Below are 14,776 nucleotides of genomic sequence, written 5' to 3' on the forward strand. Positions count from 1 at the left end.
ACACCGCAAAGGTGCAGGCGGTACTACATTGGGATCGGCCTGATAATCTTAAGGCGCTTCAGCAATTTCTTGGCTTCTCCAATTACTATAGGAAATTTATTAAGAACTTCTCTATGATTGCCAAACCACTGACTGACATGACTAAGAAGGGTACCGACTTTTCTGACTGGTCTGAGCCTGCGGTACAGGCGTTTGAATTCCTCAAGAATAGTTTTGCCTCAGCGCCCATTCTGGTGCAGCCCGATGTCTCCTTACCGTTTGTCGTGGAGGTGGATGCGTCGGAGGTTAGAGTGGGGGCTGTACTGTCTCAGGGCCCTTCTTGGGCCAAGTTGCATCCGTGTGCCTTCTTCTCCAAGAAGCTGTCGCCTGCGGAGCGTAATTATGATATTGGCAACAGGGAACTATTGGCCATCAAATTGGCATTTGAGGAGTGGCGACACTTTTTGGAGGGGGCTGTTCATCAGATTACTGTGATAACCGACCATAAGAATTTGCTTTATTTAGAATCTGCTAAGCGCCTGTCCTCCAGACAGGCTCGCTGGGCATTATTCTTCACCCGGTTCAACTTCATTGTTACCTATCGACCTGGGTCGAAGAATGTTAAGGCAGACGCTTTATCCAGGTGTTTTCCTGGTGGAGAGTTATGTGAAGAGCCGGTGCCTATTCTCCAAAAGGGTGTGGTGGTATCTGCCATCACGACAGAGATTGAGGCTGAGATTGCCGAGGCTCAGGAGGTGGTACCGCCGGGGTTACCTGCTAATAAATCTTTTGTGCCGCTACATCTACGCTCTAGAGTGTTGGGCGAACATCACGACACGGTACTGGCAGGTCATCCAGGGGTTAAGAGCACTCTGGAACTGGTATCGCGTCGTTTTTGGTGGCCTAAAATCCGGCAGGATGTGGCCTCATATGTGGCTGCCTGTACCACGTGCGCACGGGCCAAGACTCCTCGTTCCCGTCCCGCTGGTAGCTTGCAGCCTCTCGGGGTGCCCAGTAAGCCATGGACTGAGATTTCCATGGATTTTATTACTGACTTGCCCGCCTCGGCAGGGAACTCGGTCATTTTGGTAATTGTTGATAGGTTCTCCAAAATGTCACATTTCGTTGCTTTACCGTCTTTGCCCAATGCTAAGACTCTTGCTCAGATATTTATTCGCGAGGTGGTCAGACTTCATGGTGTCCCGTCTGACATTGTGTCTGATCGAGGTACGCAGTTTGTGGCAAAGTTTTGGAGAGCTTTTTGTTCTCGCCTTGGAATCAAATTATCTCATTCATCGGCTTTCCACCCTCAGTCGAATGGACAGACTGAGCGGATGAACCAAAACCTGGAGCAATACTTGCGCTGCTTTATTTCCGACAATCAGGAAGAGTGGTCAGCGTTTCTTCCTCTGGCAGAATTCGCAATAAACAACCATTGCCAGGAATCGTCTGGGGAATCTCCTTTTTTTTGTGTGTATGGTCAACATCCTCAATTTTGCACCTTGCGTCAGGGGTGCTCAGTTGGCGTCCCTGAAGAGGACCAGTTGGGAGCTCAATTGTCGTCTGTTTGGAGGAGAGTCAAGCAGCGCTTGTTGAAGGTGGGTTCCAGGTACAAACGGGTGGCTGACTGCAGACGTGTGCCAGGTCCGGACCTGTGTGTGGGTGATTGGGTGTGGTTATCTACTAGGAACATTAAGCTCAAGATACCGTCACTTAAGTTGGGTCCCAGGTTCATTGGCCCATTTAGAATCTCCGCAGTGATCAACCCAGTGGCATTTCGTTTGGAGTTGCCGGCTGTGTATAAGATTCATAATGTATTTCACAAAGCATTGCTAAAGAAGGTCGTGGGTTTGGTGGATGGTTCCCCCGGGCCACCACCTCCCGTCTTGGTGGATGGCGCGTTGGAATTTGAGGTGTCCAAAGTGGTGGACTCTAGGGTTGTGCGTCGCACTCTACAGTACCTGGTCCACTGGCGTGGCTATGGTCCTGAGGAGAGGACATGGGTGCCGGCCTCTGACATTCATGCTGATCGACTGGTTACTATGTTCCATCGTCGCCATCCGGACAAGCCAGGTCCTCGACATGGTGAGGTTCCGGAGGTCCCTTGTAGAAGGCGGGGTACTGTCATGTCGGACACTGTTCACACCAGGGTGTCCGGCAGACAGCGGTAATACCCTGTTGGGTATTCTGTTCCAGTCGGGATAGGGTTAACCAGGTTGTCATGCTGACTGAGGGCTGGGCCACGCCCTTGGTCTTTAAATAGTTCGTCCTGACTATGGGCGTCGCCGACTATAGCTTTAGCCTAGTGCTAGCAATACCGGTCAGCATTGGTGGTGTTGGAGCGTCTGATATCTGGTGCAGTATATCCCTCAGTGGTTCTTTCTCCAATCTGTTATATATATTTTTGGTTGCCCTTGCACATTATTGTATTCCCTTGTGTATTAACTGTGTGGTGTTTCTTTTACCCCTGTCCATACGTATTTGTGGGGTCTGGTGTCTGGTCCCCTCACTGGGTGGAGGGTGGTGGGTTCAGCTTAGGGCTGGACAGGAGACAGGGACAGGGTGGAGGCTCAGGCAGGCACACCTTCAGTGTAAACCCTGGGTAGAGGGACAGACAGGGTTCCCCTAGTCTGAGGGACATCGCAGGGGTCCCGGGGTTTTTGCCTAAAGTAACCTAGGCATACCATGACAGCATGTGACCGGGGTCGTAGTGTTGTAGGGTCCTCATTGTCTCCAACAGACAAGATAAATATCACCGTCCAATGTATAGGACACGGTGATTCCATATGGTTCAATGACCACATGTGGAATCACCGGCGTTCAAAAGCCGGCAGCGCTTTGGACAGAGCGAACATGTGCTGCATTCAAAGCGCTGCCGGTTTCAGCTAGTGGAAACATACCCTAATATGTATACATAGTCTTTCTTCTCCAGTTTTCTTTCTGAGAGTAGTATGATGTAGGGCCAGAGAGTCTGATTCCATTGATGTATCACTTAGTTGTCTTCACGTTGTCATTAAGCTACAATCCCTGTTTTTGCTGCTGCAGATCTAGCTCTAATACTGAGCTCTATATAACCCCGTGGGGTTACACAAAGCAGGAGGACTACATGGGAAGAGACAACTAGACCTCTGAGAAACAACAACACACAGTCCAGTAAGTGACACATTGCTGGAATCACAGTCTCTGTCCCTACACTGTGCTGCTCTTAGGTTACACAGCAAAAACTGCTGACAAATTCCTTGTATGAAAAAAAACCCTAAATATTTATTTACTCTATCAAAAATAAAATTAGTTTTTTTTTCATTAACATATCATTACATTTAGATAATCTTCTGTAAAAATAAGAGCATTGAATTGATTGATGCCAATAGGAATATGCTACCTGATCTTGAAATCTTCCCATTTATCGGGATGCTCCATTAATTTGAGATGTGTGCTGTCGATTTCCGCTTTTAGATCTTTCAGCAGCTCTCTTGTGCTCTCATACACTCCTTTTACAGGGTCCCTTTCTTGTAGTTTCAGACACAGCTCCTCAATAAAACATAACCTCTTTTCACACAGTTGGTAGCAGCCTTTCTCACCAAAAAAAGCCTAATTTACAACCATAAAAAATACAAAACACAATAAAGTAATAAGTTTGTGCCAATGTATTAACTCCAACATAAGACATCGTTTTGCTAAACAATTACTCATATGATCCTCAAATCAACTCTTGATCCGAACAGGAGGCCATGTTGGACAAAGGTATAAAAATAGTAGAAAATCTCAGAATAGAAAATGACCCACAAAATGCTCCATCTTGGTCGAACAATAACTATCCTACAGAGCAAATAATGCAGTGTAGATCATCTCCAGCACTACAGGAGCACAGAATCACATACATTAGTTAGTAGTGGACTTGTATTTTCATCAGCAAATTATGTAAGAATGCACATGTTTTAATTGCAATTACCCGGTGTTCTTTAATGATTTTTTCGCTTCCATCTACTGGCAAGAACTTGTTCTCTCTGGTCAGCTCCACGTGACATTCCTCAACCGTGCCAAGGATCCTATTCTTCTCCAGCTTAACTTTCAGGCGCAGTATGTGGTAGGGAGCTTCACCCTGAAAATCCTGCAATACAAATAGTCAGATACAATGGAATTCATTATATGCACTTCTAAACACCAGACTTGTGGAATTATTATACACCTATTGCAGGTGATTTTTTTATTTTTATTTTAAATTTTAATATTAACAGGTATAAAATAAAGACATTTCACATTAAAATAAGAATCTGCAATGCTGTATTTTTGAATTCACCTGTAGTGGTTGGGAAATAAATAGATACTTCTCCATTACTAATCCGTGCGCTTGATGTCACTGGATAATATAAAGGTGACATCAACCCCACAAATATGAACCCCACTTGCCACCACTGCAGAGAAAGTAGGAAGAGCTGGGCAAAGCGCCAAAATCAGAGAATCTAAAAGATGCTCCTTTTCTGGGTGTCGGGCTGCTATTTTTAGGCTGGGGGGTTCAATATCCATGGCCCTAACCAGCCTGAGAATAGCAGCCCCTAGCTGTCTGCTTTAGCAAGGCTGGTTGTCAAAAATGGTGAGCAGGGGAGAATGATGAGAGCTGTCTTCAGCACCCGACGCCAGGGAAAAGCACTAACTGTACTGCTGCTTCCCAGGTGCCAGTATGTGTGGTACTGTATGTGTGCGGCACAACGGTGGCACGTATGCCACAAGTATTACACATATGGACAAACGTACACTGATATCTCCGGTACTGTTTTTTCTGGTACCGAAAAAATCAGGACTTGCAAACCAGAATTAATGCTTTCCCTAATTTCATACCTTAATAATAGATCTTCTACTGTGAGCATCCTGCAATTCCTTTCTGGAGGATATAAAGGTTTAAGGGGTTTCCCTTAATAAAAAAATTATTGTCAATGAAGCCAGGATGAGGTAAAAAGTAACAATACCATATTCATGGTACATCTCAACCTGGAACTGATTTCTAGACATCAGTATCTGTCACCAGACGCTCCATTGACTCAGTAGGTACTGCTGCCGGTGATGAAGAAGGCAGCATTGTCCAACCAGAAATACTGTGTGTCTGTGACTTGTTTTGCTAAGTCCACGAGGTAAGTATAGGGTTTTTCATATTACCTGACCTTGGGTTCATTATATTATTTATGACTATATGATTGTCTAGTTGCAGCAGAAGGACAATGATATACTTTGGACTGTTTGTAGCAATAAAGTGTTATTTAGCCCTAGTTGTTTCTGATATTCACATTACAGTCAAGAAACACGATCTCTCATAGTATGACCCCTAAAAGCATAGTATTATAATGTGACAATATGTTCCGTGATCTAGGGAACCTGATTTACAAACCTTCCACTGTTTATGTAATTTCCGGACAGTTTCTTGTAATGGCTGCTGATCCTGTTCTGGTAGAAAATCCGTCAGCTCATCACAAGCTTTCAAGAAAGTGTTGAGCACCTTCTGATCTAGTTGTCCAAAAAAATCCTGTGGTTGATAACAATACATTTAGGGTTGTAATGTGTGACACTTAGCACAGAATCACTTCTATTATAAATCTCATTCATATCATCATGTAGAATATATATTTATGGAGAGCAAAAAAGAGAGCAATAGTACATGCTAAGCATAAAAATGCACAAATACTTTACAATATATGTCTTGTTTAGGTATTTAAAATATAAGGCACTTAATAGAGGTTAACAAGAAAATCTATATGACAATCTCAGTCTTACATTTCGGTGTAGCTAGGACTGGTATGGTGATTTCATTACTTACAGTGTGCTTCTTCAGAAGTTCTTCAGGATTCCCTTTCTCCTTAAAGTATGATTCCGCAGTTTTTATAACATTCTCCAGTTCTGCTCTTGACTCTTCAAACCTCTTCATCATACTATTATTGGCCTCCGTCTTCTTCTTCCATTCTGATATTTTCTTTGCCACACTCTTGATTTAAATGAAAATGGTACAGCCATAGTTTATTCTTGTGGTTAGTTGTGTAGGAAGACTACATGTTACAGATGACAGCATTCTTGATATGCTAAGCTTCAGAGTTGGTATTTCAATTATCATAATCTAAAGGGGTCATCCAGGACTATGACATTTTGTTTATTTTGGACCAAAAACCTGAGAGGCAGGTATGTGCTAACATAGGAAACCGCCTGCCTGTTGTACCAAGCTCCGTCTCAGAGCGGTTATGGACCATTCCTGCCAGTGATTCAGCTCCTCCATGTCAACACAGAAGATCTTCTTCTAGGTTTCTCTGTCGATGAGACTTGACTGCCAACATCATGCTTCCCGCTAGTTACGCTAGTAAGGCAGCAAAGAGCCGGCTTGTAATCAACATGATGTTGACAGTCACACCCGATGTGACGACAGTGGAAGTCGCTGAATCGTCTAGACCACTCTGGCCGCCAGACATTGGAGCCAGGCACAGCAGGCAGGTAGGTAGCCACGACCTGCCTATTAGTTCTAAGGCCCTTTGCAAAAAAAATACATAGGCCTGGATAACTCTGCTAACCATGATCTCCAGTTAATTTTCTTATCACATTTACAAAAAAAGCATTTTTTATTAAATGTTCTACTACCTGCAGATGGAAAATGGGAGGTGGCAAGCAGAATAAATTAATTACCGATTCATAGTTTATCATAATCTGGTATGTTCTGGAATGTATCTTGGGCCTTAATATCTACAGTTTTTAGGACTGTATCATAAGTATAAATTTACTCTCAAAAATCAATTTGGGAAATTATGTATAATAATACACTATCAAATTAGGATATACTACAAATAGCAAAAATGTAATCAGGAAGAATACAATCTGGGTAATTAGAACAGTCTTTCTAAAACCCACATGAGCAGATGTACAGTAGACGTTAATGTAAGGTGATGTATATGGCTATGCTCAATCAGCTGATTCGGAAGCAGCATCAAAAACCATTTTGAGGGGGTTGAAGGGTGTTCAGTGCTCAGTGGGCTAATCGGGACTCCTTGGCTTGTTGACGATTTATTTTTTTTTAGGGCATACATTAAAAAAACTTTCAGCTTTGAAAAGAGCAACCAATTAAAGTTTGGCTTATATTTCTACTCATAAATTAAACCTGCATTGTAGAATCTATACACATCAAGAAAATTTGTTTTTAGTCATTTTTAAGAAATGGATCACAGGTATGTGACAAGTTGGTTGAACAAAACACATGATGTTATAGGCGTAGAAAAAAGTAGATGAAAAGACATATGTGTCTCTAAAAAACATATATAACACAAAGAGATGAGCCATAAGAATAAATTGGTTGTCTCCTGAAGCCCTATTAGGGCTTGTAGATAGGGAGCCGTTCTATTATCTAGAGCTGTTGTTTAAGAGATACTGTTCCAGTGCATACGAGCCAACATTGTATTACAAGGACAGCCATTTATTTAAATATCAGCCATATAATAATACATTTATAATGCTAGGGCCACAGGAGGGGAAAAGCCTGAAATGTTCTAGTGGCTACATCTTGTTGTCTTTCTTGGGACAATCTGTTAAAAAGCATGAACAGGTAAACATTGATTATCTTGTGATAGTGATAATGGCAGCTAACATGGGGTGTGGTATACTAGGAGAAAAAGAGAAGTCCATTTTTTGAATTGATGTGTTGGAAAAAGCTATCAAAAGTGGACAAACATTGGCAAAAAGATCATGGCAACCCTGGGCATGTTGATTTCTGTGGGATATAAAGAATAGCTTGTCTAGTCTTAGAAAAAAGCTATTTTTGAAGTAGCTGAAGAGCTGCATAAAAAGACCAAGATGCACCATATGAAAAAGCCAAACTGGCGGACACATTTTGATGCTCTGGGCAATGGTCTGCTGGAGAACAATGGGTGCTGGCATACAGTATATGAGGATGTTATTTTGACAAGTACCACCTAAGAAAACAGTGATGGAGACTAAGCTTATCCCGACATGGTTACAGAATTCCCTAATAGCAGTGGCCTCTTACAGCAGCCCTAATACACTGCAAAATTTTCTCAGAAAGTGTTTAATAAAGAGGGTTCAAGGTGTTGACAGCCTCCGAATTACAAACTTCTTATCTGATTCAGCATCTTTGGGATATGTTCGAAAGACAATGCAGATTCATTGTTGCCCCACCTGGAAAGACCAACCAACATTATGGTAGGTACCATAAGCAGGGCCTGACTGGCCATCTGGTTATTCTGAAAAATGTCAGAAGGGCCTGTCTGGTTGTTTGCTGCCTTGCCTGCTATGTTGTTAACAGAATCAGTGACCTCCAGACACCCATACAGTTAAGAGTTGTGACGGAACACAAAGTCGCTGACTCCGTCACTTACCCACGCAGGCCACAGGTATCATTTGAAATATTGGTGTTGAGTAAGTCTTCTTTTCCTCCATCTGGGGTTATATTAGTAATATATCTCGTCTGGTGCTTGCTGATGGGGACGGCATGGGCCTGTGTGATTTCAAATGCCAGGGCTAAATTTCAGCCCCAGTCTGTACGTGACCATAAGACATACCTTCTGAGGCCTTGTGGGTTCATGACTTAATGGATGACTTACACAATACTAGGCAGGTGGTTTTAATGCTATGCATGATCAAAGCATGTATGATGATGCAAGACAAAAATAACAAATTCACAGTTATGTGACACTGATGGAGAGCACATTAGTCAAATAGATTGCCACAGAAACCAATTACCATACATATGAGACACAGTGCAGAACAAGGCATAAGGGTATGTTTCAATTTGAGAACACAAAAAGTGCTAAATCCAATAATAACATATCACACAGTAGGGTTACACACAAGTAGAAATACTCCGAACTGAAAGAATGCCTCCCCCGAATCATTGTGATGAAGATTTCTTGGTAGAATACTGATATATTGGGAGGTTGAAAAATGGAACAATAGCACGTTACATGATGAAGTGAGAACCTCCACACAAAGTTATGTCATGGATCCAAGAGATTTACAAAATTGCTGTTGCACTTCCTAGTAGACTGGATATTGCAGTTATTAAATTTGATGAATCAGTAGTCCACAGCCAAGAAATTGACTACAACTGCTTCAGCTGGGCACCTCAATGGCACCAACATGATCTTACAAAGCATAAAGGGATATGGAAGTCTGTGTTTTCCTTATTCAATTTGGGAAATCTTTTGTTAAAATTATTCAAAATTAGGGAAAAAATAGTTTTGATTTTAGCAATAGCTAAATAATACGTCATTTTCCAATATCTTTATTCTAATTCTTATGTTATGGTGATGGCACATCATAAATAATTCCAGATGCTGAAGAACATAATTGTCTTTGCTTTTCTCACAGACTACTATTAAAAAAACCTTATGTTTTCATGATTCGTTCTTGGCATCTAAAATATGTGCAGTGATGTGTTTATTAATTGTGGCATCTGACTTCATGTCTACCTCTGTGGCTTGGTATACAGATGTAGCAGTTGTAAGTTTTGAAGGACGGTGAAGCCTACACCATTCTCGTTGATACGTACATCCTTTTCTGAAGTTTTAGAAAGGCTACATCTGTATACACCCCCATATGGCTTCATTTAGTTATTTATTTGATCAAATAAATGCTGGCAAAAATTTCGAAATTAATTTATGCAATATATTGATAGCAAGGTGGTATATGGGGTTTAAGCAAGGTTTTATTTGTTTAGAAACTACCAGTATGCACTAATGTATCAAAATTTGCACCTACCAATAACATAAGTCAAGACAGCTACATAATTCAGCTTTGTGATCTGACGAGTGAGCTGGTTGACATCATTAGTAGTAATCAATCAGTTTCAAAGTAGTGAATTGCTTGAAAGCATTTAATTGTGTAGATGATTTTTGTGTATAATTCCAATTCTTTGCCAAAATGTGAATCTGTTAACTACCAATATCTTTCTTACTTCTTCGTACATGGGTTGTCTCTCAGCCTGAACACGTCATGAAGAGGAAACTGTAGCCACTTGTTCAGATGACAGACAAAAAAAAATGTCCTTCCAAAAATCCCCAAGATTTTCCAGAAACAAAATATTGATTTGAACTCGAAATAGTTCATTAAAATGTTTGCAGAAGTTAACCAAAAGCAAAGGCTCCTCGAAAGTGCTACAAAAGATTCAACTGGCAGAAACAAAAATGGCACTACTGAACATGATGACACGGCATGGCAGTAGTTCTTGTTGATGGAGACAATTTAGACAATTTAGAATTGTTTATCCATTGTTCTCTACAAAATCTAAAATGTGTCCCTAGATCTTAGGCAATAGACCAAACCTCAATATGGTGGCTGTATATGTAGTGCTTACAGCCAGTATCCCTCTAAAAATGAAAAGTGCAGATACAGAATGAAAGGTCAAAAATGTCTTCTATGTGTTTTAATTCAACTTAAATGGGCCAAAAAGTCCTAAAAAACATTAGATCACTAATTTCTTTTACTGCCCCTCTGAGCCATCTGCATTATTGAACTACACACATAACAGAAAACTATATTTTCATTTTTTTTATTCTAGAATTTGTATTACTTCTAAGTTCTAACTAAAAATTAATGGCTGAAAAAGATAGGTATTCATTTTGAAAAAACTCAAAATCAGTAAATATACTATTACAATAATATTAAAGGGGGTATTTAGGACTAACATATTGATGACTTATCAACATGGCAAGTCCTCAATATCACAACCGTGGAGGGTCCAACATCTTTCAACCCCAGGCTATCTGCTACCTCACAGCTGGACTGTTCAGTAGCCATAGCTGGGTAGTGAAAATTAGCTCCTAGAGAAGATTAGCTTCAAGAGAAGGAAAGCTGATGTGCAGCGTCCATTAGCAGCCACTATCCAATATCAGGGACTGTTTTGTTTAAGGTCCACATATTGTTCATGTATGGCCACTGCGGATAACAGCTGAGTGGTGGGGGTGCCGGTGTTTGACGCCCACCTTTCTAATATTGATCTCCAAGCCTATGGACAACCCGCTCAAACGGCCCAAGGTGCAAAGTACACAAAAGGAATCTATAGGTTAAGATGGAAGAGTTGCCGAAATCTGCAAAAGAGAAAAATTGACTGGAGGCACACACTGTTTTTAAAATCAACTTTTTAATACAAAGCACAATTTGTTTTAAAGGCAGTTTCCAACAAAGTGTGAAAGGAAGATTCCCTTATTGCTTTGCGTTCTGCATTGTGTCTCACAGAAATTCCTCATAATCGGTGTAGATTGAAATATAGGAAGTGGTTACAGATTGGAAAAAACACTAGAAAATCGACAATCAAAGAAACAAACCTAGAAAACAAGAGAGTTGAGAATGTCAGAATTGTAACCATGTGCTGCAAATCACCTGAAAGGTAGACTGAGCATCTGTTATTTTCTTCTGAAGACCAGATCGGTCAAAATGATGTAATGATTTACTGATTGTCAATGCTTTGTGGACAGCTTGGCCGCTCTTCTCAATTATCACCAAAGCCTTTTTACAGCTCTCCTGGTATGTCAATAGTTCCTACAGGAAGAAAGCAAAAGACAAGGTTGTTCTCTTGTTAAAACATGAACCTTCAACCACTTAATGGGAACCTGTCAGCAGGATTGTGCACAATCACTGTCAGGTCGACGCCGTTATACTGATTAAAATGATACTTTGGATGATTATTTTCAGTTTTGAGTTAATGATTGGCTCATGCTTCAGGACGGGCCTGCGGCGGGGTCTTCATGTGGTGCTCTGCATAGATATTCATAATGCAGCCTGCTGACAGATCACTGATCCCTCAATGACCTGCCCCCCTAGTTTACATAATGAATATTATATACAGTATACATACTGAAAAAAAAACCCTTCTGCAGGAAGGCGCCGGCCGTGGCACCTGCGCTGCACCATTATCGAATGTGTAATAGGCATATAATTATTATGGTTGAGATTATCCTGATATTTAAAAAATATATATATTTTCTAGAGAAAAAAAAAATTCCTCCTCCAAGATGGTGCCGCTAGCACATGGGTATTAGCGCAATCTTGGAGGAGGAAATTTTTTTTTTTTCCTCTAGCAAGATGGCACTGCCGACACCTGTGCAATAGCAGATATTGGTGATCACTGACAGCTGCTACTGCGCAGGCTAGGCGGTGCCATCTTGAAGTAGAATTTTTTTATTCCCTCTCTAGCAAGATGGCACCGCCAGCGCATGTGCAGTAGCAGCTATCGGATCACCTTTATATACACCGACAGCTGCTACTGCGCATTTTCAAATGGATTATTTTTTTAAATATCAGGACAACCTCAACAATAATAATTATATACACATTACACGTGCGATTATGCTGCAGCCCAGGTGCCACAGCCGGCGCCTGCCTGCAGAATGTTTTTTTTTTAGTATGTATATAATATTCATTATGTAAACTAGGGGACAGGTCACTGAGGGATCAGTGACCTGTCAGCAGTCTGCATTATGAATACCTAATCATTTTTTATTGATACCTTTTTTAATAAATTTAATAAAAGATATTTTTTAAACAAAAGTTACAGTTACCAATATCTTCTGCATAAAGAAAAGTTTTTTATTTGTCCGTTTTTATTTTTGCGTTTTTGACCTAATCATGGTATCAGGATATTTCAGAGTCTTGTACTCATCCAACTGTTATGAGGGCTTGTTAGCAATGTGAATTACAACTTTTTATAAAAAAAAAAAAAAACACAAAAATTGAGCTTGGTTTGAGTTGGTACACATGCAGCATATAAATGCATGTTCACATGGCCAAAAAGCATACAAAACCTACAAAATGAAAACACCCTGCTATAATTAAATAAGTAAAAAGCAAAAGTGCATTTAAATCATACAGAGTTCTTAGTAATACTGTATTTGATCAAACATAGCATAAAAGCCGTCCCACAATTGACTGCGAGATTCTTCCCACACCACTAAGTGAGTATCCGGCAACCGGATTCTTCCTTTTTTTTTCCCAGTATAGCGCTGTGTATTCCTTTATTTATATATAATATTCATTATGTAAACTAGGGGACAGGTCACTGAGGGATCAGTCACCTGTCAGCAGTCTGATTATGAATATCTAATCAGAGCACCACATGTAGACTCCCCCCACAGGCCGCCCCAGAGCACGAGCATATCATTAACTCAAAACTGAAAATACAGATTAAACAACAACCACAAGATGGATTTCATCACCAGATATCATATTATTCAGTATGACGACGCCAATCTGACACTGTGTGTAGGTTACTGTGCACAATCCTGCTGACAGGTTCCCTTGGACACCAACGACTAAATAACTTATAAGTGTATCTATTTTTGTAAAATCAAAAAATACAACCATTCCTTAGGGAGTTGACGATGAATATTAGATGCAGTGTACACAGCACTCTGAGCGATTCAGATAAGTCTTCAAATATCTACATCCCTTCCCATTCCACAGCACTCAACTTTACAGAAACGCACAGAGGGAGAGAAGCTGTAGCTCAAACCGCTCCTCTCCCTTTTCCATGCATGCCTTATTTTACCAATGAATCTCCTACGCACAATTGGACAACACCCTTAATAAGTACTCTTGAACTATTTGATTTGGTTGATGGTTGGGCACAAAAGATATTTTTGAAGCAAACATAAAAAACAGGTCCCAAAAAGAAAACTTGTAGATTAAAAGGATTATCCAGCTTTAGAAAACCTCTCGCTCTAAAAAATAAACAAACTGTTTTACTCACCCACCCAAAGTCTGTGCCTCCGTCACTGCTCCCGTTGTCTGTTATTGCTTATATCGTTGAGGTCTTCTCAACTGCACTGCAGATAATAACAGACAACAGGAGCAGCGGTAAAGACTCAGAGGGGATCTGGGGATGGTGAGTAAAGAACTCGTTTTTAGAAAACAACCTGTAGCTGGGGACAGGGGTACATCGAAAACATAAAATCCCCTTTAAAATTGTTAACAATCTCAATGACAAGAAAATTACTGAGTTTATCAAAAACGCACTAGCAAAAAACAACCAGCTCGTTGATAACCGGTTTTGTTCCTGACCCTTGGTACATACCCGCTGCTTCTGTTTAAAGACAGAAGTTGAGTGTAACTCTAAATCTGACAACGAGATGATTTCACTCAGTTTCTCAAGACAGTCATAAAAGTTGGTCATCTGATTCTCAAATTCTCCAAGGGGTGTAAGAAGTTGTTGTGATTCGTACAGCAGTGGGGGATACCTCTCTCTTATCTAAGAGCATGAAAAGTGAATCAGTCAATGATATTTCGTCATACAAAATAGATTAAAAAACACTTTTACAATTCAAACCATACATTACTTGACAAAATAGCTTTCACATCTTTACCTAATGAATGCAACTTTGTTTTATAATTCATGTACTTACTGTGTTCAGTACCTCAGCTTACTGGCAGTGAGTGGAAACATTGGTGCATATATTCAAGGACTAAAAACTCCTCATCTAGTGACTCCTACCCATGCGTTGCATTTTGGAACAATACGTCACAATGGATAAGAGTCCAGAAATTGGTTGCTGTTCTGTTTAACTCACAGATGATTGCCAATATGAGCAGAGATATTCAGCCTCTGCTATGTTAGTTTTTAAACTCGTATTTCAAGTAATACTGTCTACTAACTTTATTGAGTTGGTCCTTTATCCTGGACACAGCGGCCAGCATCTCATTGGATTCAGTGGCAGGTGATTCCTTGGTGAGAAGCTGCGCCATTCTCGTCACTGACTTATACTGAGCTTCAATAATTGGCATTTTCTGTTTGATGTCCTGCAAAAGACAATTCTTGGTAAAA

At 40.6% G+C, this 14,776-nt stretch overlaps 1 protein-coding gene across 1 annotated transcript in view; it reads right to left on the reverse strand.

Annotated features, from left to right (window-relative positions):
* The window catches only part of SYNE1 (spectrin repeat containing nuclear envelope protein 1), a 591,877-nt gene that overhangs the window by 398,443 nt on the left and 178,658 nt on the right, over positions 1 to 14,776 (reverse strand). Inside the window, exons 18-24 of the mRNA XM_073557690.1 lie at positions 14,608 to 14,751; positions 14,030 to 14,203; positions 11,341 to 11,499; positions 5,789 to 5,953; positions 5,363 to 5,497; positions 3,932 to 4,090; positions 3,362 to 3,570 (exon numbers count right to left, since the gene is read on the reverse strand). Of these exons, the coding sequence (XP_073413791.1) occupies positions 3,362 to 3,570; positions 3,932 to 4,090; positions 5,363 to 5,497; positions 5,789 to 5,953; positions 11,341 to 11,499; positions 14,030 to 14,203; positions 14,608 to 14,751 (1,145 nt within the window). The remainder of the gene's footprint in view (positions 1 to 3,361; positions 3,571 to 3,931; positions 4,091 to 5,362; positions 5,498 to 5,788; positions 5,954 to 11,340; positions 11,500 to 14,029; positions 14,204 to 14,607; positions 14,752 to 14,776) is intronic.

Source organism: Dendrobates tinctorius, unplaced genomic scaffold (genome assembly GCF_039654945.1).
Source record: "Dendrobates tinctorius isolate UK_male_01 unplaced genomic scaffold, ASM3965494v1 ptg000250l, whole genome shotgun sequence".
Taxonomy (NCBI): Eukaryota; Metazoa; Chordata; class Amphibia; order Anura; family Dendrobatidae; genus Dendrobates; species Dendrobates tinctorius.